Source organism: Meles meles, chromosome 6, assembly GCF_922984935.1.
Source record: "Meles meles chromosome 6, mMelMel3.1 paternal haplotype, whole genome shotgun sequence".
Lineage (NCBI taxonomy): Eukaryota > Metazoa > Chordata > Mammalia > Carnivora > Mustelidae > Meles > Meles meles.
In genome coordinates this window covers 17,795,584-17,820,118 of record NC_060071.1, presented here as the reverse complement: position 1 = coordinate 17,820,118, position 24,535 = coordinate 17,795,584, and the positions used below count along the sequence as shown (strand labels likewise).

The 24,535-nt window shown below is 38.0% G+C and overlaps 2 protein-coding genes and 1 pseudogene across 8 annotated transcripts in view; 1 reads left to right on the top strand and 2 right to left on the bottom strand.

Annotated features, from left to right (window-relative positions):
* The window catches only part of LRRC28 (leucine rich repeat containing 28), a 160,197-nt gene extending 155,477 nt beyond the window's left edge, over positions 1–4,720 (bottom strand). For 2 of the 5 annotated variants that reach the window (XM_046008833.1, XM_046008837.1), the window contains exons 1-2: positions 4,603–4,720; positions 330–557 (exon numbers count right to left, since the gene is read on the bottom strand). In XM_046008833.1, coding sequence (XP_045864789.1) covers positions 330–497 — 168 coding nt within the window. In that variant the 5' untranslated portion in view covers positions 498–557; positions 4,603–4,720. Of the gene's footprint in view, positions 1–329; positions 558–1,677; positions 1,762–4,602 lie in introns of those variants that run through there. The other 3 variants (XM_046008835.1, XM_046008836.1, XM_046008834.1) reach the window with 3 other exon arrangements.
* Positions 4,721–6,550: 1,830 nt separating this feature from the next.
* Positions 6,551–24,535, top strand: part of TTC23 (tetratricopeptide repeat domain 23) — a 117,812-nt gene continuing 99,827 nt past the window's right edge. Inside the window, exon 1 of one of the 3 annotated variants that reach the window (XM_046007036.1) lies at positions 6,551–6,737. The gene's annotated coding sequence lies outside the window, so the exon portion shown is untranslated. Of the gene's footprint in view, positions 6,957–13,356; positions 13,403–24,535 lie in introns of those variants that run through there. The other 2 variants (XM_046007035.1, XM_046007034.1) reach the window with 2 other exon arrangements.
* LOC123945241 lies at positions 16,417–16,543 on the bottom strand (annotated as a pseudogene).

Below are 24,535 nucleotides of genomic sequence, written 5' to 3'. Positions count from 1 at the left end.
CAAAAATCATCTAGGAAACTTATCACACAAAGAAAGCAGAGAGAGATGCACAGGCTAAGTGAAGTGGGATTTTGGAATGGAGACTAATTCTATGAGCGGTATATTTAGTGAATATATTGCTTTCCCTTACAACTCTTTCTGCAACCCCATACTGCAGGGACTTGGATAATGAATCCTCAGCTAACGGGAACCCCCTGTATTTGCATTTTTAGTACCTGTTTATATAACAAGAGGGCATGTACAACTTGGTCTGAATATCTTAGGATAAGTAAGCTATATCTTGGTCAGGCCCACATTACAAATGTTTTAAATGCAATATAATACTGTACCAAGGTTGTAAGGGAGTTCCTTTTCATATAGAGCCTCTCCAAGTACTGTAGTCCCTCATCTTTCAGTAACTCCAGTGGAAAATGGTGCAGATTTCTATAATTTAAGAACAAATTCTTGTGCTTTTCCAGCCTTGCCACAGAGATCGTCTTACAGAGTTCAGATGCCATGACTGAACATATCCCATCAGGCACGTTGCAGCACTACATCTTGTCAAAATTGGTCCATTTCTAAAGAGAACCAAAAAAAATTGAATAATTATGATACTGGTTATAAGCATTGCCAAATAAGCAAGTTAGCACACAGAGCTATTCGCAGACACTAAAAAGAGAATTACACATTCAATCCCTGTATTTTTCTTTCCTAACGACTAAATTTGTCACACATATTTAGATTAAAATGAGCAACTATTCATTAAACATGCCTTCACTATTTAAGCTTACTTAGCATTTAGCAGCCACAGTCCTAATGGAAAAAAATAGTTCTTGAACTTGAGACAGGAATGCCTAACAGAACAGAGACCAGTTTTATAACCTGCAACTAAAGAAAGCTGAAAAATCAGATATGGCAAAGCCATTTCCTTCTTGAACTCCCTCATTTTATGTTTAGCTTAAAGGTATTTCAAAAATATTTATAAACACATATAAAAATGTATCTAGATCACTGATACCTTCACTTTCTTCATTTCTATAGAATATTGTCCTATATTCTTATTTTCTCTTTCTTTTATCTTTTTCTTTCTTTCTTTTTAGCTTTGTAGAGTATCAGAAGTAGTAAAGAAGCATGTCCAGGAACATATGGTTTTATTATTTCAATGTAAGAAGAAATACTGACCAGGAAATAAGAACCTTGTATTATTTTATTACAATCTTTTCGGGCCTCAGTTGCCTGACATTAAAAAAAAAAAAAAAAATGGAGACAGCAATTTATTGGTAAAGGTCAGAACCCAGAACAGATTAAATTCCCTTTCGGGGGTGCCTGGTTGGCTCAGTGGGTTAAAGCTTCTGCCTTCGGCTCAGGTTTCGGCTAGGTCATGATCCCAGGATCCTGGGATCGAGCCCCACATTGGGCTCTCTGCTAGGCAGGGAGCCCGCTCCCCGCCGCCTGCCTCTCTGCCTACTTGTGATCTCTGTCTGTCAAATAAATAAATAAAATCTTTAAATAAATAAATTCTCTTCCAGCTCTGAAAGTGACAGGGTAGGAAGAGAAATAACATTTGCCATCTTATCAACTAGGCACAGAGCAGAAACAAACTTCACTCACATAAGAAGAAACAAACTCAGAGCTTCAATAATTTCTCCAAGGTCAAACAGCTCATAAGGGATAAAAAAGCAAGGACTTTTCCCCCACCTTGGGGTAGAGAAGACGCTTGTCCAGTGGATTTTAAAGCCGGGGTTCTTTACATACACAGACTCACAGGACTCCATAGGATACCTAGGAAATGTGAAAACACTAAAAAGTTGAGATTTGTTCAAAGATTATACTCTCATCTTCCTGGGCATCCTCTCTCAAACTCAAGAGAAAGTACCTTTCAAAGGATTTTTTTTTTTTTAAGAAAAACTACTTTCACTGGGAATTAACACCAAGTTAGTGCAAAATGTAGCAACAAGCTTTCGATAACCAGTTTTGATAACTTTTTTGGTTATTTTCTATTATTTCCAAACTCCAAATCCTAGCTAATAAGAAAGCACTTGTCATTTTATCTAAAAGAGCAGACAACATGGAAGTCAATAATATCCCCAAAGCAACATGAGAATTCAAAACTTTCTCCTACTGATTCCACCTACACACCTACCTCTTTTTATGAGACATGTGTGACTTTGAACACATACTCATCTTTCTACATTTTATTTTTTAAAGATTTTATTTATTTATTTGACAGAGATCACAAGTAATCAGAGAGGCAAGCGGAGAGAGGAGGAAGCAGGCTCCCTGCTATGCAGAGAGCCCCATGCGGGGCTGGATCCTAGGACCCTGGGATCATGACCTGAGCTGAAGGCTTTAACCCACTGAGCCACCCACGTGCCCCTCTTTCTACATTTTAATTCTCTCACCCGTAAAGCAAGGGGGAACTAAGCTAGAAACAACTTCAATGATTCTGTGTGCAAAGGGAAGTTTCCTAGGTTACAATTCACTTAAGTAGTAAACTTGAAGCAGGTTAGAAGTCTCACAAGTGCCTCAAACTGAATATATTTTGATTCCCATGACCAGACCAAATTCTCCCCAGTGTTTCTCATCCCAATTAATGGCACACACCTCTATCCACCCAGCTGTGTAAACCGGAGAGCTGGAAGTCATGAATGATTCCATCCTGTCATTCACCTGCCCCCTCCAACTGGTCTTAAAGCTGGTGGTTTCTACCTCCAAAACACATCTCAAATCCATCCACATCTCTCCACCAGCCAAAACCAAAAGCCACTGTGATCTCGTGGCTGGCTATCTGCATTACTGGTCTCCAGGTGTCCACTCAATCATTTTCTAATACCTTAATCACTTAGCAGGGAGCCTTTAAAATGTAAATCCCATACCTCTTGAGGATAAACTCACTCCCTAGCACACACAGATCAACTAAATACCACCTGCAAAAGCTTTTTTAGAAAATCAAACTCTTATCAGGCACTGAGAGCTCCTCACAATCCCGTCCCAAGCGCCTCTCCAGCCTTATCAGGCAGCACCCTCCCTGGCTTCCCACCAAGCTCCTGGGCTTTTCTAGTCCTTTTTTCCCAGTCTCTTTCAAGAGCCAAACTCTGCACACCATTTGCTTTTCTCCTTTTAGCCTGGAAAACACTACCCCATCAATTCTGAGTTTCAAAGTAAAAATCACTTCCCTATCCAAAACTATTCTGTTACTCTTTCAGAGAAACCCATTACTTTTATATGTAGGACTCCTTGCAACCCGTAATCGAAATATTTACTGGTGTACCTATCTATTGTCAAACTACCCAAGAGACTGTAAGCTTCTGAGGGCAGAGATCTTGCTTTCTTCACTCTAGTATACCTGCCTATGCACAGTATCTAGCGCAAAGCAGACCCTCCAACAGCTGATGGGTGGATGGAAGTAGGACATGTAACACTGCAAGGTAGATATTTTTCACTCTGTAATCTATGGTCATCTTGCAGATACTACATCCTGAGTGTCAGCTATGTGCCATAAAGATCCTAATCTGAACAACTCTGCATTGCGCTACACATTTTTACCCTGTTCTATAGATAAGGAAGCAGTTTCTCAGAGAGTAACTTGCCAGAGTTCTAACCCAGGTGGACCAATTCCAAAACCCATGCCTGCCTTTCAGGCATTTCAGTGGGGGCTGTGTTTCCCCTCTACTATCATTTTCTTAAGTAGTAGGCGAAGCTTATACAAAGGTAAGACTACAAAGCAAAACCATATCCAAAATCCACACTCCTTGATGGAAGATCCAGAGAGAGAATATGGTATAACCTAATTGTTTTCCTTCTGAATCCTTAGGGCTGGGAATGGGCTGCATTTAAAACATCATTACACCCTATTAAAATGCACTGGCTACCAAGGCAGTTTGGAAGATAAAGTCTCCGCAAATGAAATCTGAAAGCTGCTTATAATAAATAATGCTAATGGTTTCCCAAAACGCATTCATTTGGCAATATACAGCCTGTAATAGGATGGGTAATTTTCTTATATAAATTCCCTTCACTACCTCTTATCTACAATTAAAGACAAATGGTACACTTAATTGTATTAACTGAACAGAGTCAACTGCACAAGTTTTCTGACATGTAAACACCAATCCACTTTATTCTTGTTTAAAACAAATAAACCCTCCCGCCTTAAGAAAATTCCACACATTTTAAGCAGGCGTGTTTAAAAGGAAAGAAGACCCTCCAACCGACTTCCGTATTTAATTCAGTAGAATACCCACTCCAATTTCCTAATGTTGGAGATTAGAGAATTAAAAACTACATTAAAAGCATTTGTAAAAGGTTGTTTTCTCAGTAAGTTTGAAGCAAAACACCTGCCGCTTTGCCCGTGTTAACCAAACACTAACTAAGGTCATTACGGTTTGGGAGCGGCGAGCCCAGTGGCAGGGATTTCGCAGACCCGGTATCGGGATTCTCCGGCCACCGAGGGCGGGGAGGGCCCGGCAGCTATGGCGACCCGAGGCCGGGACGGGCCCGCTCGGGCCAGGGACCACTCGCCGCTGCCCGGCCGAACCCGGCGCGCTAGCCGGGGGCCGGGCCGGCGGGGGGGGGGGGCCTTAGCCACGCGAGCCATCCGACGCGACAGGCGGCCGCACTCACCTCGGCGCCGGCAGAGCCAGCGCTCCGGGCGCAGGCGGCGCTGAACTGCAAGCCGAGGGTCTGCGGGAGGGGCGGGGTGCCGGGGGGCGGGGCGAGGTGCGGACGGCGAGGTGCGGGGCGGGACGGGGCCGAACCCGCACCACCGAGAGTGGGGGAAGAGGGAGCTGTGGAGAGAAAGAGGGAGCATCGCGATAATTCGTTCCTGTTCTCGCGGGTTCAAAACAGCATGGACGAGAAGTTCGTTTTCCAAGCGATGTGCCTATTGGCCAAGAGCGCGGCTTCCTCCAGACTGGCTCCGCCCGCCGCTCAACATTAGCTTCCGGCGCTGGCTGGAGTTTTGCTGGTCTGATTGCAGTCTTTTGCTTTGCTTTTTGAGGGGGCAATTTCGCGCGCTCGAACCTCAGGACTTGCCTCTAACTGAGGTGTTCTTTAATTCCTACATTCGTTCAGGCGCTCCCGCTCTCATTCACTGTATACGTTGGGGAGTTCCCACAACAATAATAACACGGGAGCGCTTACTGTGTACCAGGCAGGGTTCTGAGAGCTATGCATAATCTCATTAAACCCTCACAGCAATCTCATGACACAGGTAGTAGTATTACACTCGTTTAACGAATGAAAAACAGGTCCGGTGGGTTGATGTAAGATGGCCAGGGTTAGTTATCAAGTGGTGAGCCTAAGCATGGGATTTAAGGGCTCGCTGTGCGCACAGACAAGTTTGTTCCAAAGGCGAGGCGGGCAAGCTAGTCTCCACTCTTGAAATACCCGACGACTATTGTGAGAAACGATCGCTTAAAAGGACAATAGCAGCTTAGTAAGTTAAATATTACCGCACTTCCTAGCCTGACTGAGTAGGCCGTCAATAAATATGTTTTCAAGACGAAAATTCCTATGTCAGGCGAAAGAGACATCAAAGGAAGAGCGCTTTATCCCGGTTAAAAAGAAAAGAATTCCAAACATTGTTAGGGAACATTTTAAAAACAACTTTATTTTTAAAATATTTTGTTTGTTAATTTGGCAACTTTCTGAAACGAAGAGTTTTGTAAACTTCCTCTCCTGAAACTGCTGCCATTCATTGTTCTTTGAAAAGCTTGCTGCTGATTAATTTATCAATCAACCTTGACTTTTTAACCACTTTCGCGTTGGTTTATTTAATTACAGTTAGAGATGAATAATCTCAAAAGGAGAGTTATACTAAGTAACACCTACTCCAAAACAGGATACGAGCTAATAATGAAATACTGATTTCCTATTTATTAAACCTGGTTTTCAGAAGTTACCGAAGTGGCATGGGGAATGTCATGTAATTCTAAGAATTTTGATACACATTGCTAAATACCTAAGAATTTGTAGTGCTTAAGAACTTTTTGCTAGGCTTATAGTGAGGAAGCCTACACTTTTTGTAAAAACAAAATAGGGTGTTAAGAATAGACCCAAATAATGAGTCTTGCTCCTAATATTGCAAAGTGATCCCAAAATGACTAACAGTAGGATGACAAATTTTTAAAGCAATCAATGTTAGCCACGTAGTCTTCAATTCTTTAAAAAGTGAAATATTTTAACGCGTTAACATCTGATGTTTGATCATTAAAAAATGAATCATCTTGCAATAACTTCTACGCCCCTGAAACTGACACAAAAACAGCCAAATGATTCTCTGTGTCAGAATGGCCATTTGAATGTGTCCCTTTTCACATTTTGCCTCACTCAAAATTCTTTAAGCTAACGATTTTGCGATCTTGACAATCTTTAACATCCACAGGCAGCGATACCACTTTAAGAAAATTCCAAGAAAAAAAAAAAAACAACGAAAAACAAAACGTTTTAAAATTCCCACCTCTGGCTCCCCAGGATTGGGTTGCAAACTTCGACAAAATACTGTTCTCCACTCCCCATTGGTGCATGCTCTATCATTCATTCTTTGCTTGGAGTTTTGTGAGGTACCAAGTTGCTTTACGGGGAAAAGGCTACTATAATTTAATCTGGAACTGCCCTGCTTTAGACTTTTTCATGGTTATTAATTCGTACAAAGAATCACAAACTGGTACAGCGGGAACCAAACTGGCAAATCAGGCTGCCGAGACAACTGTGTAATTCGCTGGAAAAAGAAACGGAGAACCTCTCCTGCGTACGGGGTAAATTGACAAAGGATTTTACGACACAGAGATTTGAGAGTTAAAGAAACTTTTCCGGTTTTTCGGTAGTTTTAAAGGAATAAGCGTCAAAGGAGAATTTAACATACAGGCACAATCTAAGAGTGACAAGAAGAGTTTTCAGAAAGTGTTTTTAGGGTAAGGTTGGAAGAATGTTGTTTCCAAATAATCAGTGGATTTTTGGATGCTAAAGGGAACAAGGTAATAAGAGTAATTATAGATTATTATATACCCTAAAAAACTGTGGTGTGTTGTTGTTGCTTTAATACGAATTTAAAGGGACACTTAGTAATATTATTGTAATTTTTAAGTGAAATGGGTATTTTTGTATATTATACCTAGCATAATAGACAATTCATCTACCAGAAAATAGAAAAGTAGAATCAGTTTTGGATCCAAATTTTGTGTATCTTTGTAGATTAGGAAATTCAGAGACAAATCTGCCAATGACCGAGGAAAATATAATATTTTTTTAAAAGATTTTATTTATTTATTTGACAGAGAGAGATCACAAGTAGGCAGAGAAGCAGGCAGAGAGAGAGGAGGAAGCAGGCTCCCTGCGGAGCAGGAGTCCCTGCGGGACGCGATCCCAGGACCCTGAGATCATGACCTGAGCCGAAGGCAGCGGCTTAATCCACTGAGCCACCCAGGCACCCGAAAATGTAATATTGTTATATGAAGCAGAACCAGTAGGTAATCAAGTAAGGATGAATTCTCAAAAAAGAAATCCAATATTTATATTTTCAAAATGAGATTTTCATTAAAACTAAAACATGAAAGTTCAGGAAAATCTTAATAAACAAGAATAGCTTATATTTGAAATAGCAACTTAATACTTTTTTTAGGATTCAGCCCAGTATATAATTCCAAAATACAGCATCTTGAAGAATCTTCAGGTATTCATTCAACTAACAAATATACTTAGTGGCACATCTATATCTCTACAGGGCATATACTCTAAGTAGGCATGCAGTAAGTATTGCTCGAATGGCTTCTGTTATATGGGGATATGAAATAATAAAATTAAGTCCCTCCAGAAGCTCATACTCTAGCTGGGAAAACGAGGCTCAAAACATTTAAGTCAAAACTTCTGGAAAGTTCTGGATGCATAGATGCCTACTGTAGACCACAGACGCTTCAAGAGTGTAGAACGGTGTGAGCTAAAATATTCAGGGGCGAGCTTCACAGTGAGCTTACGACCCAATTCAGTCCTGAGCAATAGTCAAAATTTCAGTAGATCAAAAAGAAGGGAAGTGGCATCCCAGGGAGTAGATGAGCTCTTAGCAAATAATGTGCAAGCCTAAAGAATAATTGCCGCAGACTGCAGCACAGGGTTCATTTGGAGACTTTGGTTTTTTGTTTGTTTAAAAAAAAAAAAAAAAGCAAAAAGGATATAAATTGCATGAAGAGTCGAAATTGCCAGAATTAAGGGGTTTGGTCCTGGGTTTTCGGCAGGAGGGAGACCTAATGAAAATAGTAATGGAAAAATATTAAACTGATAATGTAAATTAAGATGGTTCCAAGAATAGAGACCGGAAACTAAAGGATTAAATACTGTAAATAATGGAGTACAGCTTGGTAGCAGCCTCCTAAGAGATTTTATCCAAGTAACTTCCCTTTCCCATGGTGGACTAACAAATCTTAAGGCATGGCCTTGTATTCTTCTGAAGCATTGAACTAATTTTATTGTTTAGGGGTACAAATACAAATTTTACTAGGTGTGGTGTTAGTGGTGGTGCAGGTAACAGCAAACATGATTGTTAATCACTTTGGCTCAGTTCTTGCTCCTTTTGCCTCAGGATTTAAGTGCATTTCTTGGTTCTATTTAACTGAATTGAAGGAATTTCAACCAAAAAAAAAAAAAAAGACAAAAACAACCCAAAAAAACGCCTTATTATTGAAGAACATCATAGGAGGATGGGAGGTGTTCTTACTCGACTGTAGGCTTTCACTTGACCTGTTTCTCTGAGATGAAACTAAATTACGTGCACTCAGTGGGTTGCCAACACGGACCAGATTACTTTCCTCAGTGTTGGGCAAACAAAAGTGAATCAGGGATTAGCTACCCACCCCCAAAAAAGCAGAGTTCTTCAGAGACACCAAGCAGGGTGCTTGTCTCCTGCCTCAAACCTTGCTTCAAAAGATCCTAAGTTGTTGATCCGTTGATCATTCTTACTTAGGTGGACCCAGAAGGAGGAAGCTTTGGTTCTGGCAAAGAACTGTGAGACAGGGTCGTCTGCTTTAGAGGACTGATGTGGTGGGCTGCAGTGCTCATTAGATCTACTCAAACATCTCTTTACTCCCCTGTATATCCTAGCCCTCTTTGCAGTGCAGGGAAAAAATGAAATGTTAGCACAGGAGACCTGTGTCACTTCTGGCCAAAATGGTGGTGAAAAGTTCATCCACAGATTCCCAGTCTCTTGTTCTGCCATGACTCCTGTTAGTTAAAGCTTGGTCAGCTCGGATGTCTGAATCATTGTGAATCACACATTCCCACTCCCCAAGCCCTACTCCTAAACCAAGTGAGTCCAGTAGCATGAAGGAGTTAATATGTTACCTCATTTTAGGCCATTGAATCCTGCCCACCCCACTGTTAGCAGGTTTTCCCCTGGGGACATTGGCATTTATTTAAGTTTTCTTTAGTTTAAAAAAAAAAAAAATTGCCGTAAGTAACTGAGTTTCAGGTATCTCGTGTATGAGGTGTTTGGAGAGAAAAATCACACCAGGAAGAGTGTTTAATTGTTCCTTCAGTAAACATCTGTTGAGGCCTAACAGGTGCTTGGCACTAATGCACTTGAACTATCTATTTACAGAACCATAATATTAATTTAGGATTGGTTTTCAAGAGTTGGGAGCCTCTGCCACATTATCTTTGGGAATTGGGGCTGACCTAACTTAGAACTTGTACGGGCACCTGGGTGGCTCAGTCAGTTAAGCACCTGCCTTTGGCTCAGGTCATGATCTCATGGGCTGTGGGGTGGAGCCCTCTGTGGGGCTCACTGCTTAGGGTGAAGTCATCTCCTACCTCTGCCCCTCCTCTGCTCATGCTCACTGGCTTGCTCGCTCTCTCTCCCTCTCTCCCGCTCACTCTCTCTCTCTCAAACGAATAAATAAAATCTTTTAGAAAAATAATAAAATAAATAAAAAGTCTTGTAGTCATAGATATTTAAAAGCCAGAATTACACATAAAACTGCATTGTGGTTTTACAAAAAAAAAAAAAAAACTAAAAAAAACTAAACTAAAAAACTTTAGTTTTACACAAAAAACTAAAAAAATAGTTTTTTAAGCTATTTTTAATCCTTTAGTGAGGTATTCTTTATAGACTATAAAATTCACTCATTTTAAGGATACTACTCAATGATTTTTTAGAAAATTTACAACGTTGTGCAAACATTACCATCTTCAAATTTTAGAAAATTTCCTGTACCCTAAAAAGATTCTTTGTGCCCATTTGCAAGCGCTCCCTACTCCTACCCAAACCCAGGCAATCACTATTGAACTTTGTGTCTATAGGTTTACCTTTTCTGGACATTTAATGTAAATGGGATCATACAATATGTGGTCTTTGCCTCTGGCTCTCACATTGCATAAAGTTTTTTAAAGTTTACAACTTTTATCAATACTTCATTCCTTTTCACCGCCAAATAATATTCTGTCATATGTACAATATACCACATTTTGTTTATCCATCCACCAGCTGATGGACATTTGGATTGCTTTTTGTTTCTAGCTACTGTCAATACTGCTTCTACTAGGATGTGTGCAAGGTTTTGTATGATCGGGTGTTTTCAGTCTCTTGGGTATATATCTAGGCATGGAACTGCTGATTTATGGGGTAATTCTAGGTATGTTTGACTTTGTGAGGAATTACTCATTCTATAGTGAATGTACAATGTTACTTTCCATGAGCGGTGTTTGAGGGGTCCAGTTTTGTTACATCCTTGCCCAAGCTTATTGTCTGTCTCTTGGATTATGGTCATTCTGGTGGGTGTGAAGTAGTTCTCGTTAAAGTTTTGATTTTCATTTTCCTAATGACTTCTGATTTTGAACATTTCATGAGCTTATTGGTCATTCACATATCTTCTCAGGTAAATTGTCTTTTCAAATCTTTTGCCTATAGTTTACTTGGGTTATTTGTCTTATTATTGAATTGTGTTTGTTACATATTTTGGATTAAAGTCCCACGATCAAATATGTGCTATATCCACAAATATTTGCAAATGTGTGCTCCTATTTTATGAGTTGTCTTTTAACTTTTGTGATGGTGTCTTTTGAAACAACAAAAGTTTTTAATTTTGATGAAGTCCAATTTATCTTTTTCTCTTATCAGTTGTGCCTTTGGTATTGTACATAAGAAATCTTTGTCTAACCCAAGCTCATACATAGCCCTTTGTTTCCTAAGACCTTTAGAGTTTTAGCTCTTACTTTTAAGTCTTTGATCCAGTTGGAGCTCATTTTTGCATATGGTGTGAAGTAGGGTCCCAACTCTGTTATTTTCCATGCACCTTTCCAGTGGTTCATACAAAATTTGTCAAAAGGACTATTCTTTTCCCATTGCATTACCTGGTACTCTTGTCACCAAAAGAAAAAAAAAATTGACCATAATTGTAAAGGCTTTTTTCTGGACTCTCAAACCTATTCCATTAAGCTGTATGTCAGTCCTTATGCCAGTACCACACATTTTGATTACTGTAGCTTTGTAGTAAGTTTTGAAAATGGGAAGTGTGAGTCCTCCAACTTTGTTCTTTTTCAAGATTGTTTTAACTATTCTAGGTCATTTAGATTTCCATATAAATTTAAGGTGAAATTCTACAAATAAAAAAAAGGCAGCTGAGATTTTGATAGGGGTTATATAAAATCTATAGATCAATTTAGGGGGTATTGCAATCTTAATAATATTAAGGCTTCTAATCCATAAAGATAGAATGTGTCTCATTTATTCAGGTTTCCTTTGATTTCTTTCAACAATGTTATATAATTTTCAGTGTAAAATTTTGTACTTCTTTTGTGAGATATATTCCTAAGTATTTTATTCTTTCTGATGCAACTGTGAATGGAAATATTTTCATTTCATTTTCAGATTGATAGATGTTCAGTTTTTGTTTATTTTGTATCCTGCAATGAAATGAAATTGTTTATCAGTTTTAGTAGGATTTTTCTGTTGTTTTCATTTTGTTTTGGGGATGTGTGTGTGTGTGTATATATGTGTGTGTGTGTGTGGTGTCTCCCTTAAAATTTTCTACATATAGGATCATGCCACCCAATAATAATATTTTATTTCTTCCTTTCTAATCTACGTGCCTTTTATTTCTTTATCTTGCTTCAGTGCAGTGATCAGAATATCCATTATAGTCTTAAATACAAGTAGAGACAGCAAACATCCTTGCCTTGTTTCCAGTCTTAAAAGAGAAGCACTCAAATGTTCACCATTAAGTGTGACGTTAGCATGAGGTTTTTAAAAAGATTTTATTAGCCCTTTATCAGGTTAAGGAAGTTTTTTCATAAGTAGGTTTTGGATTTTGCCAAATTTTTTTTCTGTGTTTATTAAAATGATTATGCAATTTTGCCCTCTCTTCTAGTAATACAGTATATTGCATTAATGATTTCAGATGTTAAACTGACTTTACATTCGTGGGATAAATCCCCCTTGGTCATAGTGTATAATTCCTTTTATATGTTGCTAGATTTGGTTTTCTAATATTTTGTTGAGGACTTTTTGTGTTTACAATCATAAGGATATTAGTTTGTTGTTTTATTACGTCTTTGACCAGCTCTGCTATCAAGATAATACTGGCCTCCCAGAATGAGTTGAAAGGGATTCCCTCCTCTATTTTTGGATAGAATTTATAAAAGATTCATATTTCTTCTTTAAAGGTTTAGTAGGATTTACCACCGAAGCCATCTTGGCCTGGGCTTAGCTTTATGTAAATATTTTATATTAAACTATTTACTTGTTATAGTTCTATTCAGATATTTTTATTTCCTTTTAATTCAGTTTTGGTATTTTGTATCCTTCTAGGATGTTTCTCCATCTCATGGCTTTTTGATGCCTCAGCTAACCTATGGGCAAAGTTGCTTTTTAACAAGTACACTCTCATACAGTCATAATGGTTGTTATTTCCCAGGAGCCACTGCCCTGGGGGTCCTGCCCCTCCCTCAAGCTTCCCTACATCCCCCAACAAGTCAGCACCTAATGGTTAACATCTGTAACAGCAGGGGACCTTCTGACCCGAGTTCCAGCATAGTTGCCATCTATATAGACTGGTTGGTCCTCCTCCTATACCAGTCATTAAATTTTTGAACATCACCTCTTGGAAACGGAAGACTGAGACCCTACTTCAGACTGGTTCCTCCTATTTTGATCTGAGCCTGATCATGTGCTTCAGCATTCCACTGGACAGGTGAGGCTGATCATGGGCTTCAGCACTCCACTGGACAGGTCTGGCAGAAGGAATAGCATCAGTTGATTGGATATGTCTGACTGACAGTTGTGGGCACTGATAGAGAGGCCTGGGAAGCGTTCCCCAAGGCTGGCAGGGAGAGGGTGCTGTGTGGGGCCTGGGCTGATTTCTAATGAAAATTTAACCCCCAGCTATGGCTATTACAAAGAAAAGAAAAGTAGCTGATGATAAGCATGTAGCTCCAAGTAAGTGAAAGGAAGACTATGTCTGTGCCAACAGATGTTATTATAAGATCCAACACACATTGAATGAGACACATATTTAAAAGCAAGGTCATGGGTTCAGACATTTCCAGAAGCCAGGCAGGGGGACGCGATTCATTTAATCGGCTCAGAGGTGCACCTTTTGGTGTTTAAACATCTCTGAAATTGGAATGCATGTTACAGTTGATGGCGAATCTTTGTGTAATAGCGGTATTGTTTTATTCTTAGTGGTTATACAATAGTGGTATATCTGATAATCCTATAAAAGTGATGGTAATTTAGGTTAGATTAAATTTAGGAAATGAGTGCCAAGGGGCATGGGCTGGGAAAACCACATCCCTTTATGTCAGCCTCTCACTTTGAAAGGAGAGGTGTGGATCCTTACAATAAGAAAAAAGCTCCAGGGGAGCAGGGACAGATGGCAACTACTTTGTTGCGTCCCTGTCCCGGAGCAATAGGGAGTGATAGCTGCTGACACCTTAACTGCCAAGGCTCCTGCCATTGCCCCCTCGCTGATGTTGCCCGAGATGACATGGGCCTAGTGTGGAAGGTGTTCTGAGTTTTCCTAGGAAGCCAAAAATCCCGAAAGCTAGATCTTAACACGTATGTGAAAACTTCTAATTTTAAAATAATGGCTTAATTTTTTTTTCACCCTCTGGCTGAAAATTAAGGACAAAAAAAGTGTGTACAAATTAGATCCGGCCCATGAGTACTTGAATTATAACTGTTGCTTTAAGGATTTAATATTAGAGGCAATGTGAGAAAAACCACTTTTTAGAGTTAAGCCAAGAAAGAAAGAAAAAATCAGCTCAATTTCGAAGTTTAGCACTAGGTTCAAGGCCCAGAATAGCAAATATTACAGAATGTATTACTTATGTAGCTTCTAAAATTTCCTCTCTGCCTCCCCTAAGTAGAAGATAAAGTGTGGTTAAATCTGTCAAAGATGTTACTTTTCCTGGTTATAAAAGCATATGATTAGTTTTTTAAATGCAGGCTTAGGTTTCCAAAGCAAGAGTATTTGCTTCCCAGTGCTAAAGATGGGTCAGTGAAAGTCAGGATGATGTGGTGGGAAACCGCCAAATTACTAAAAGACCCGGGTCCTGATTCTGCCTGTTGACATTGGACAAGTCATTTAGTTTCTGTCAGCTTCATTGTCCTCAGTTATAAAATAGGGATAATCATAACTTCCTCCGTACCTCCCATGGCTGTGGTAAGGGCCACAGAAGATAAAATATGGGAAAGCATAAAGTGTTACATAATTATCAGTTGTGATGGTATTTTGGTATTGCCCAAATCACATGAGTAGTTGGACCAGCACACAGACTTGAATCTCAGATTCCCCCTCCCAATCTCCTGCTTTTTGTAGACCACTTACTGAAATGATCAAATCATTAACCAGTGGGATGAATAGATGAGAAGGCTTAAGTCAAGAGCTTATTAGGCAAAAAGCTAGCCATTATCTTGGCATCCAAGATAGCACGGAGTCTCTGGACAGCGGGGTTTCAGCAAAGCTTTCACGTTTTTGAAGGGCTACCCAGGAATGAGTTTTGTTGGACTGATGAACGGAGTTTTGCTTTCTCACACACTGGTCTTCAGCTAGTTTCTTTCCTGTCTCATGTTTGCAGTCTCTGTTATTTCATGAAGGAAAGAGAAGCTCCCACTTTCTTCCTTCTTGGTGAAACTGTAAAGCTCTCTTTTGGGTTATTAAGGAGTGGCCACACTTTACCTTGATCACTATGTCCAGTCTAACATCTTCAACACTCACCTCTAGCCATCTCAAATCCTATTTGTATGTAGACATGGAATAAGTCACTAATCTTTTTAAAAAGGAAAGGGAAAAATGTGACCTTTAAAAAGATGTCCCTCAGAACTAGTGGTATATTTTTAACTTCTTTTTTGTTTTTTAAACTTTTTAAGTAGGCTCTACACCCAACATGGGGCTTGAACTCATGACCCTGAGATCAAGTGTCACATACTCTACTGACTGAGCCAACCAGGTGACCCAACATATTTCTAACTTCTAAGTTGGAGATTCTTATATAAATTTTCTCCCACAGCCTCAAATTCAATCTGGCTGAAACCAAATTGATTATCTTATCAAATGACCCATTTCCCTTTACTCACTACTTCTGTCCATGGCATCACTGTGTTTTAGGGATCAGTAAACTTTTTCTGTAAAGGGCCAGACAGTACATACTTTAGGCTTTGAGAACGATAACGTTTCTGTCACAGATACTCACCTCACCTGTTGTAGTACAAAAGTGGCCGTAGATAATATGTAAATTATTGTGTTGTGTTCCAATAAAGCTTTATTTATAAAAACAAACAGTGGACAGGACTTGGCCCATGCCATAATGTTGCAAAGCCTATCTAGAGTTCCTGGATGAAAAATCATAGTCAGTCTTGACTATCTCCCTTCTTTAATTTTTACATCCAAGCAGTTCTCAAGTTGTCGTAATTATTTCTTTTTTTTTTTTTAATATTTCATTTATTTGACAGAGAGAAATCACAACTAGGCAGAGAGGCAGGCAGAGAGAGAGGAGGAAGCAGGCTCCCTGCGGAGCAGAGAGCCAGATGTGGGGCTCCATTCCAGGACCCTGGGATCATGACCTGAGCCGAAGGCAGAGGCTTTAACCCACTGAACCACCTAGGCGCCCCTGTTGTAATTATTTCTTTCCGTAATTCTTCTTATCCTTCCCTTCACTTCCCTTCTCGCTTCCACTTTGCCCCTGAATTCATTCTGTGCAATATTCAGTGATTTGTTTGACTGGTGGTAAGAGGTGGCTGCAGAACCATACCCACTTACTGAAGAGGGTCCCAGAATTTCTAGGGAGAAGTTTTAAGAAGGATATAGAATATTCTAATTTTATTTTTAGAGAAAATGCCTACTTTGTCAGAATATAAACTATAGAAAGTAAAATCTGATTAAATCCTTTTAGATGGTAGGTCATGGTTAAAAATGGTTGTCAAACGTTGCTCAAATTTAGAATTTCCCAAGATGTGCAGTGTTTACAATTGGTGGTGCGTAATGTGAAACTAGGTGGAACACAGACCAACTTTTAAAATATTAATACTTATGTTTTTATTTTACACTTGATCTTAGCCAAAAGGCCAAGAAGCAATCTTATGTTTTTATTTTATTTTTTTAATGTTTTTATTTTAATGTGTATTGGAGACAATATGACATCGAACCCAAAATATCACTGATTATTTATTAGGGTAAAGCTGAAGTAATATTTAGCCTTTTAAATAGTGGTAGTCTTAAAAAGTTAATATTGTAGGCAGAATACAGATACACTAACAGTTATCAAGATGGTAGGAGACTAAAGTTTGAAAATCAGTGGCCACTTTGCTTCCTGTGGTTTCCATTACATCCGGCTATCAATTAACACATTGGTCTCAGCATTTTCATTTCACTTTCTTGATAAAACTTTCAGGGGCTCATCACTATCTGCCAAATAAAGTCAAACTCTTAGCCTAAAATCAATGTCTTCTAAACCTGGCTCCAGCCTTCCATTTCTCCTCTATCTCCTTGCTTCCCAAACTGTGCTCAAAAAGTACCAGTTGTGGGGTGCCTGGGTGGCTCAGTGGGTTAAAGCCTCTGCTGCCTTCAGCTCAGGTCATGATCTCAGGGTCCTGGGATCCAGCCCTATATCGGGCTCTTTGCTCGGTGGGGAGCCTGCTTCCCTCTCTCTCTCTCTGCCTACTTGTGATCTCTCTCTGTCAAATAAATAAATAAAATCTTTTTTAAAAAGTACCAATTGCATAAGATTTAATGAGTATTTCAGAAAAGAGGATTTTGTGGTCCAAAAAATTAGGGGAATTGTGGCATACTATATCCCTCTGAGGTATATTCCCAAGGAATTACATGACATTAAAGTCTTTGAGAAGACTTGAGGTAATAAAACGTGTCCATGTTTATGGTAGAACCCTCCTTTTGTGGAACCAGTGTTTGTGTTTACCAACCTAGTTGATCATCTTTGTCAATAACCCTCTCTTGTAGATGGTGTGTTAATGTCTTGTGGGTCTAGTTTATTAGAGAGGTTGGTTTGGAACATGCTGTTCTGTATCCATGTCCCCAACCCCAGATACAAACCAACCACCCACAGCTAGCTAGATCCCCATTTCGCTTTGCTCTTCTGCCTTTGCTAATTACTCACTCTACTTGGGGTGCTTTCTCCTCTCTGTCCTTGTTCTCAAAAGCTTTTCAACCAAGCAACCTGATTTCCCACAACAGTAATGGTTCTTATTTCTGAAGTCTTACCACTTCCCACTCTTCCAGCCTTTCTTACCACCCAGTATCAGTATCATGGTAGATGTGTACCTGATCTTTTTTTCCTGCTAGATTTTACATTTCTTGGAGTTACTGTTTTCCACATAGTGCACTGCTCATAGTAGGAATTCAATAAATATTTGATGAATGAATGACAATAGGGTGAAATTTGAAATAGCTTATCTGTAGTAAATAATAGAATTGGAGTTTGAAGAATCTACATGGGGAGAGGGACAAATGGGGAAGGATCTCTGAAAGCCTGTTTAGATAGATAGAGAGATGATAGATATCATAGATATTTTTGAAACAGCTTTATTAATTTATATACAAGAGTATACATCCCAATAAATCTTGACTTATGTATATACACATAAAACTACCACCACAATCAAGGTAATAATATTACTATCACCCTAAAATGTTTCTTCATATCTCTTTGTGATCTCTACATCCTACTCCTCCCTGTATCTTCTCCTCAATCCCCTTCACCACCAGCCCAGTCCAAGACAATCACTGATCTGCTTTTGGTCATTATGCTTTGGTTTGCATTTTCTGGAATTTTATATGAAGGGAGCCACATAATATGTAGTCTCTTCCTTCTGGTTCCTTCTGAACCAATTCATGTTATAGCATATCTGTTTCTTTTTATTGCTGAGTATTATTGCAATATATAACTATGCCACCGTTTGTTTATCCATTTACCAATGGATGGGCATTTGAGTTGTTTCTAGTGTTTGGCTATAAAAAATAAAACTCTTATGAATATTTGTGCATAAGTTCTTCTATAAACATATGGTTTCATTTCTCATGTTAACATCTAGGAGTTAAGTGAATCATGGGCGAGGAGAATATTTAGCTTATTAAGAAACTGCCACATTGGGGCGCCTGACTGACTCAGTTGCTAGGACATGTGACTCTTGATCTTGGGGTTGTAAGTTGAGAACCCACATTGGGTGTAGAGATTACTTAAAAAAAAAAAAAACTTTACAAAAAAGAGGTGGCCAGGTTTTTTTTTTCCAAAGCGATTATAGCATTTTGCATTCCCACCAATAGTGTGCGAGTTAACATTCCACCTGCTTAAGTACCGTCAGTCTTCTCAATCTTAGCCATTCTGATTGGTGCAAGTAATATCTCATTGTGGCTTTCCCTTGTATTTCCCTAATGACTAATGATATTGAGCATCTTTTCATGTGCCTGTTTGTCATTGATATATTTTCTTTGATGATGTGTTAAAATATTTTGCCTGTTTTTATAGTGAGCTGTTTGTTTTCTTCTATTTAAGTTTTGAGAGTCCTTTATGGATTCAAGGTACAAGTCCTTTATTAGATACATAGTTTGCAAATACTTTCTTGGAGGATGTGGCTTGTCTTTTCATTCTCTTAACAGTTTCTTTTGAAGAACAAAATTTTCAATGTTGATGAAGTCCTATTTGTCACTTTGTTCTTTTTTATGATTCTTTTGTATCATATTTAGGAAATCTTGGCTTAATCCAGGGTCACAAAGATTTTCATATAGAGATCTGTGTTCCATTTTGAGTTCATTCTTGTGTATGGTGTGAGGTAAGGATCAAAGATTTTTGTTTTATTTTTATATATAAATATCCAGTTCTTTCTTTTTTTTTTTTTTTTTGGTAATTTCAGAGGTAGAGTTTAGTGATTCTAAACTCAGTTGCATATAACCCAGTGCTCATTACATCAAGTGCCCTCCTTCATGCCCGTCACCCAGTCATCCCCACCTTCCTCCCCTCCAGCTACCCTCAGTTTGTTTCCTATCGTTTAGAGTCTCTTATGGTGTGTCTCCCTCTCTGGTTTCTTCTTCTTTTATTTTTCCCTCCATTCTCTTGTGATCCTCTGCTTTGTTTCTTATATTCCACATATTAGTGAGATCATATGATAATTGTCTTTCTCACATTGACTTATTTCACTTAGCATAATACCCCCAGTTCTATTCACATTGTTGCAAATGGTAAGATTTCAAGTTTTTAATGGCTGAGTAATATTCCATTGTATATAGATATGACATTTATCTGTTCATCTGTCCATGGACATCTGGGTTCTTTCCAATATTCAGTTGTTCTAACACCATCTGTTGAACAGACTGTTCTTCACTGAATTGCCTTAGCAATTTTGTCAGTGATCGGTTGTTTATATATGCTGAGGGCATTTCTCAACTCTCCATTCTGTTCCATTGATCTGTTTGTCTATCTTGACAGCAATACCAAACTGTCTTGGTAGCTTCATCTTATAATGGATCTTGATGAAAAGTCGTGTTCAGCCTCTAACTGTATTCTTCTTTTACAAAGTCATTTTGGGTGCTGCAGGTCCTTTGCATTTTCATATGAACTTCAGAAAAAGTTTGCCAATTTCTACAAAAACAAAACCCCCCATGGGACGCCTGGGTGGCTCAGTCGGTTGAGCCACTGCCTTTGGCTTGGGTCATGATCCCAGGGTCCTGGGATTGAGTTCCACTTCGGGCTTCTTGCTCGTGGGGATCCTGCTTCTCTCTCTGCCTCTGCCTGCCACTTTGCCAGCTTGTACTTGCTCTCTCTCTCTGTCTCTGACTAAATAAATAAATAAAATCTTTAAAAAAAAAAAAGGCAAGAACAAACCATTCAGGGACTTAGATCTGAATGGCTTTAAGTCTATCTATCAATTTGGGGAGAATTGACATCTTAACAATATTGAGTTTTCCAACCCATGTTACATGGTATATGTTTAAGTCTCCTTTAATATCTCTCAGCTATATTTTGTAGTTTTAATTATACAAGTCCCATTCACTTTTTTGGAAGATTTATTTCTATTTCATTTTTTTAAATTAACATATAACATATTATTTGTTTCAGGGGTACAGGTCTGTGATTCATCAGTCTTACACAATTCATAGCACTCATCATATTTTTGATGCTGTTGTACACAGCATCATATTTTATTTGATTATCCACTGCTAAAATATGTAAATGCAATTTTGATATAGTGTTTTTGTATCCTACAACCTTGTTAAACATATTTATTCTAGGAGATTTTTTCCTGCATATTCCATCAGATTTTCTACATAGATTATAAGAGAGATATACTGTCTGTGAGTAAAGACAGTTTTACCTCTTCTTTCCAATTTGGTTCCCTTTTATTTGTTTTTCTTGATTGATTGCACTAGCAGGCACCTCTAGGACAATGTTAAATAGAAATATTGAGAGTGAGCCTCCTTGTTTTGTTTCTGATCTTAGGGAGAGAGCATTTTGTCTTCACCAAAAACTAGGTTTTTCTTAGATAGATGCCCTTTATCGACTTGAGACAGTACAATTTTATTCCTACTTTGCTAAGATTTTTTTTTTTATTAGAAATGGATAGTAGATGTTTGTCAAGTTCTTTTTGGGTGTTCATCAAAATGATCATGCAGTTTTTCTTTTGTAGATTACTGATATCATGAATTACACTGACTGCTTTGTGAGTGTTAAACCAATTTTGCATTCCTGAGATATACTCTACTTGGTCATGATGAATTTTCTCTTTTACATATTACTAGGTTTAATTTGCTAAATTTTTTTTTTAATTTTTGCATCTACATTCCTGAGGAATATTGATCTGCAATTTTCTTGTGTTATTTCTTCTTGTTTTGGAATCAGGGTCTCATAGAATGAGTTAGGAAATAGTCTCCTTTTCAATTTTCTGGATTGTATGAAATTGGTATTATGTCTTCCTTAAATATCTGGTAGAATTCACTAGTGAAGCCCTTTAGGCCTGGAGTTGTTTTTCTTTTATCTTTTTCTTTTTTTGGAGGGAAGGTTGTAAAAATACAAATTCAGTTTCTTTAATAAATATAGTGCTATTCAGGTATCTGTTTCTTCTTGAGTGAGCTTTAGTATTTTGTGTCTTTAAAAGAATTTGTCCATTCATCCAAGTTGTCAAATGTATTGGCATAAAATTTTCATAACATTCCTATATTAAACATACAATATTTATAGAATCTATAGTGATGCCATCGCTCTCATTCCTGATATTGGTGATTTGTGTTTCCTCTCCTTCTTTTCTGATTAGTCTGGGTAGACATTTAATAAATGTGATTGGTCTCAAAGAACCAAATTTTGGTTTCATTGCTTTTTCTCCTTGTTTTTCTATGTTTATTTCATGGATTTGTGAGGTGAGCTTTATTATTTACTTTATGCTTTTCTTCTGTTTACCTTGAACTTACTTTGCTCTTTTTTTTTAGTTGCTGAAGGTAAAAGCTAAGGTCATGAACTTGAGAACTTTCTACTTTTCTTATATATGCCTTTAATGTCAAAAATCCTCCATAAGGACTGCTTTAGTGTTCTTATTCATTTAGAAATGAATTTCTTATAGGCAACATACAGTTGGGTTTTACATTTTTCTTATGTGTTGTGTTTATATTCATTCAGTTAAAACTACTTTCAAATTTCTTTTTTGATTTCTTCTTTAAACCATTGTTGGATTTTTTTTTTTAAGAAGGGTGTTGTTTAGTTTCCAAATACTTGAGCATTTTCCAGGTATCTTTCTGTTATGGACTTAAAATTTAATCCCATTGTAGTCATACAATATATTTTGTATGTCTTAAATCCTCAAATATTTACTGAAACTTGTTTTATTATCCAGAATAGAACCTGTCTTAGTTAATGTCTATATGCACTTGAAAAGAGTGTTATTCTACTCTCTTTGAGTAGAGTGTTCTAGTAAATGTCTAATCAGATTGGTTGATGATGTAATTCATGTCTTACGTATCCTTAACTGACTTTCTGCCTATTTGGTGTACCCATTATCAAGAGCAAGGTATTTAAATCTCAGACTGTAATTGAGGATTTGTCTATTTCTCTTTGCAATTCCATCAGTTTGGGGTGTCCTATTTCAAAACTGTTATTAAGTGTATAAACCTTGGAATGATTATGTCTTCATGACTGATTAACCTTTTATAACTATAAAGTGACCTTTTTTTCTGATAATATTCTTTGCTGTACAATTTACTTTGATATTAATAGAGACAATCCAACTTTGTTTTTGACTAATTTTAGTGTAAAATTTTCCATCACTTAACCTTTAATCTATCGTCTTTCTCTGTTTGAAATGAATTTCTTATAGGCAACATACAGTTGGGTTTTACATTCTTATCCAGTCTGTCGATGTCTATCTCCTAAGTGGAGTGTTTAGACCATTTACATTTAATGTGATTGATGATATAGTTAGAGTTAAGTCTGTCATCTTTCTATTTATTTTCTATTTGTCCCATATGTTCTTTTTTCTCTTTCCCTACTCTTTTCTAGTTTCTACTGGATTGTTTTTATAAGTCCTTTTATCTCCTTACTGGCTTATTACCTAAAATTCTTTATTTGGTTATTTTAATAGTTACTTGGGATTTATACTATACATCTTTGACTAGGTCTACCTTCAATTAATATTATACCACTCCACATGCAGTGTAAGAATTTGACAATTCCATTCCTTCCTTCCTAGCCTTTATGCTACTGTTATACATTTCACTTATACATATGTTACAAGTCCCACAGTACATTATTTTTTGTTAAAAAAAGTTGATTATCTTTTAAAGAGATTTAAGTAATATGAAACAGTCTTACAAATTTGCCCATGTAAATATCATTCCCATTGTCTTCATTCCTTTGTGTAGATCTAGATTTCCATTTGCTACCATGTTCCTTCCTTCTGAAAGACTTCCTTTAATAATTCTTGGAGAACATTGGACTGCAAATCTGCTGATGATTAATTCTTTCACTTTTGGGTTTTGAAAGATATCTTTTCACTGGTGCAGAATTTTAGTTTGACAACTTTTTTTTCTTTCCATACTGTAAGTATGTCATGTGCTTTTTTTCCCCAAGAAATCTGCTGTCATCTATATATTTATTTTTTCATACTAATATGTATTTCTCCTTTAAGATTTTTCTCTGTACCTTGGTTTTTTTTTTTACATTTTAATTAATTTATTTATTTTTTTCAGCATAACAGTATTCATTGTTTTTGCACAACACCCAGTGCTCCATGCAATACATGCCCTCCCTATTACCCACCACCTGGTTCCCCCAACCTCCCACCCCTGCCCCTTCAAAACCCTCAGGTTGTTTTTCAGAGTCCATAGTCTCTTATGCTTCGCCTCCCCTTCCAATTTCCCTCAACTTCCTTCTCCTCTCCATCTCCCAATGTCCTCCATGTCATTTGTTATGCTCCACAAATAAGTGAAAGCATATGATACTTGACTCTCCCTGCTTGAACTTATTTCACTCAGCATAATCACTTCCAGGCCCGTCCATGTTGCAACAAAAGTTAGGTGTTCATCCTTTCTTTTCTTTCTTTTTTTTTTTTTTTAATAAACATATAATGTATTTTTATCCCCAGGGGTACAGGTCTGTGAATCACCAGGTTTACACACTTCACAGCACTCACGATAGCACATACCCTCCCCAATGTCCATAGCCCCCTCCCCCTCTCCCAATCCCACCTCCCCCCAGCAACCCCAGTTTGTTTTGTGAGATTAAGAGTCATTTATGGTTTGTCTCCCTCAAAATCCCATCTTGTTTCATTTATTCTTCTCCTATCCCCCTAACCCCCCATGTTGCCTCTCCACGTCCTCATATCAGGGAGATCATATGATAGTTGTCTTTCTCCAATTGACTTATTTCACTAAGCATGATACCCTCTAGTTCCATCCACGTCATCGCAAATGGCAAGTTTTCATTTCTTTTGATGGCTGCATAGTATTCCATTGTGTATATATACCACATCTTCCTTATCCATTCATCTGTTGATGGACATCTAAGTTCTTTCCATAGTTTGGCTATTGTAGACATTGCTGCTATAAACATTCGGGTACACATGCCCCTTTGG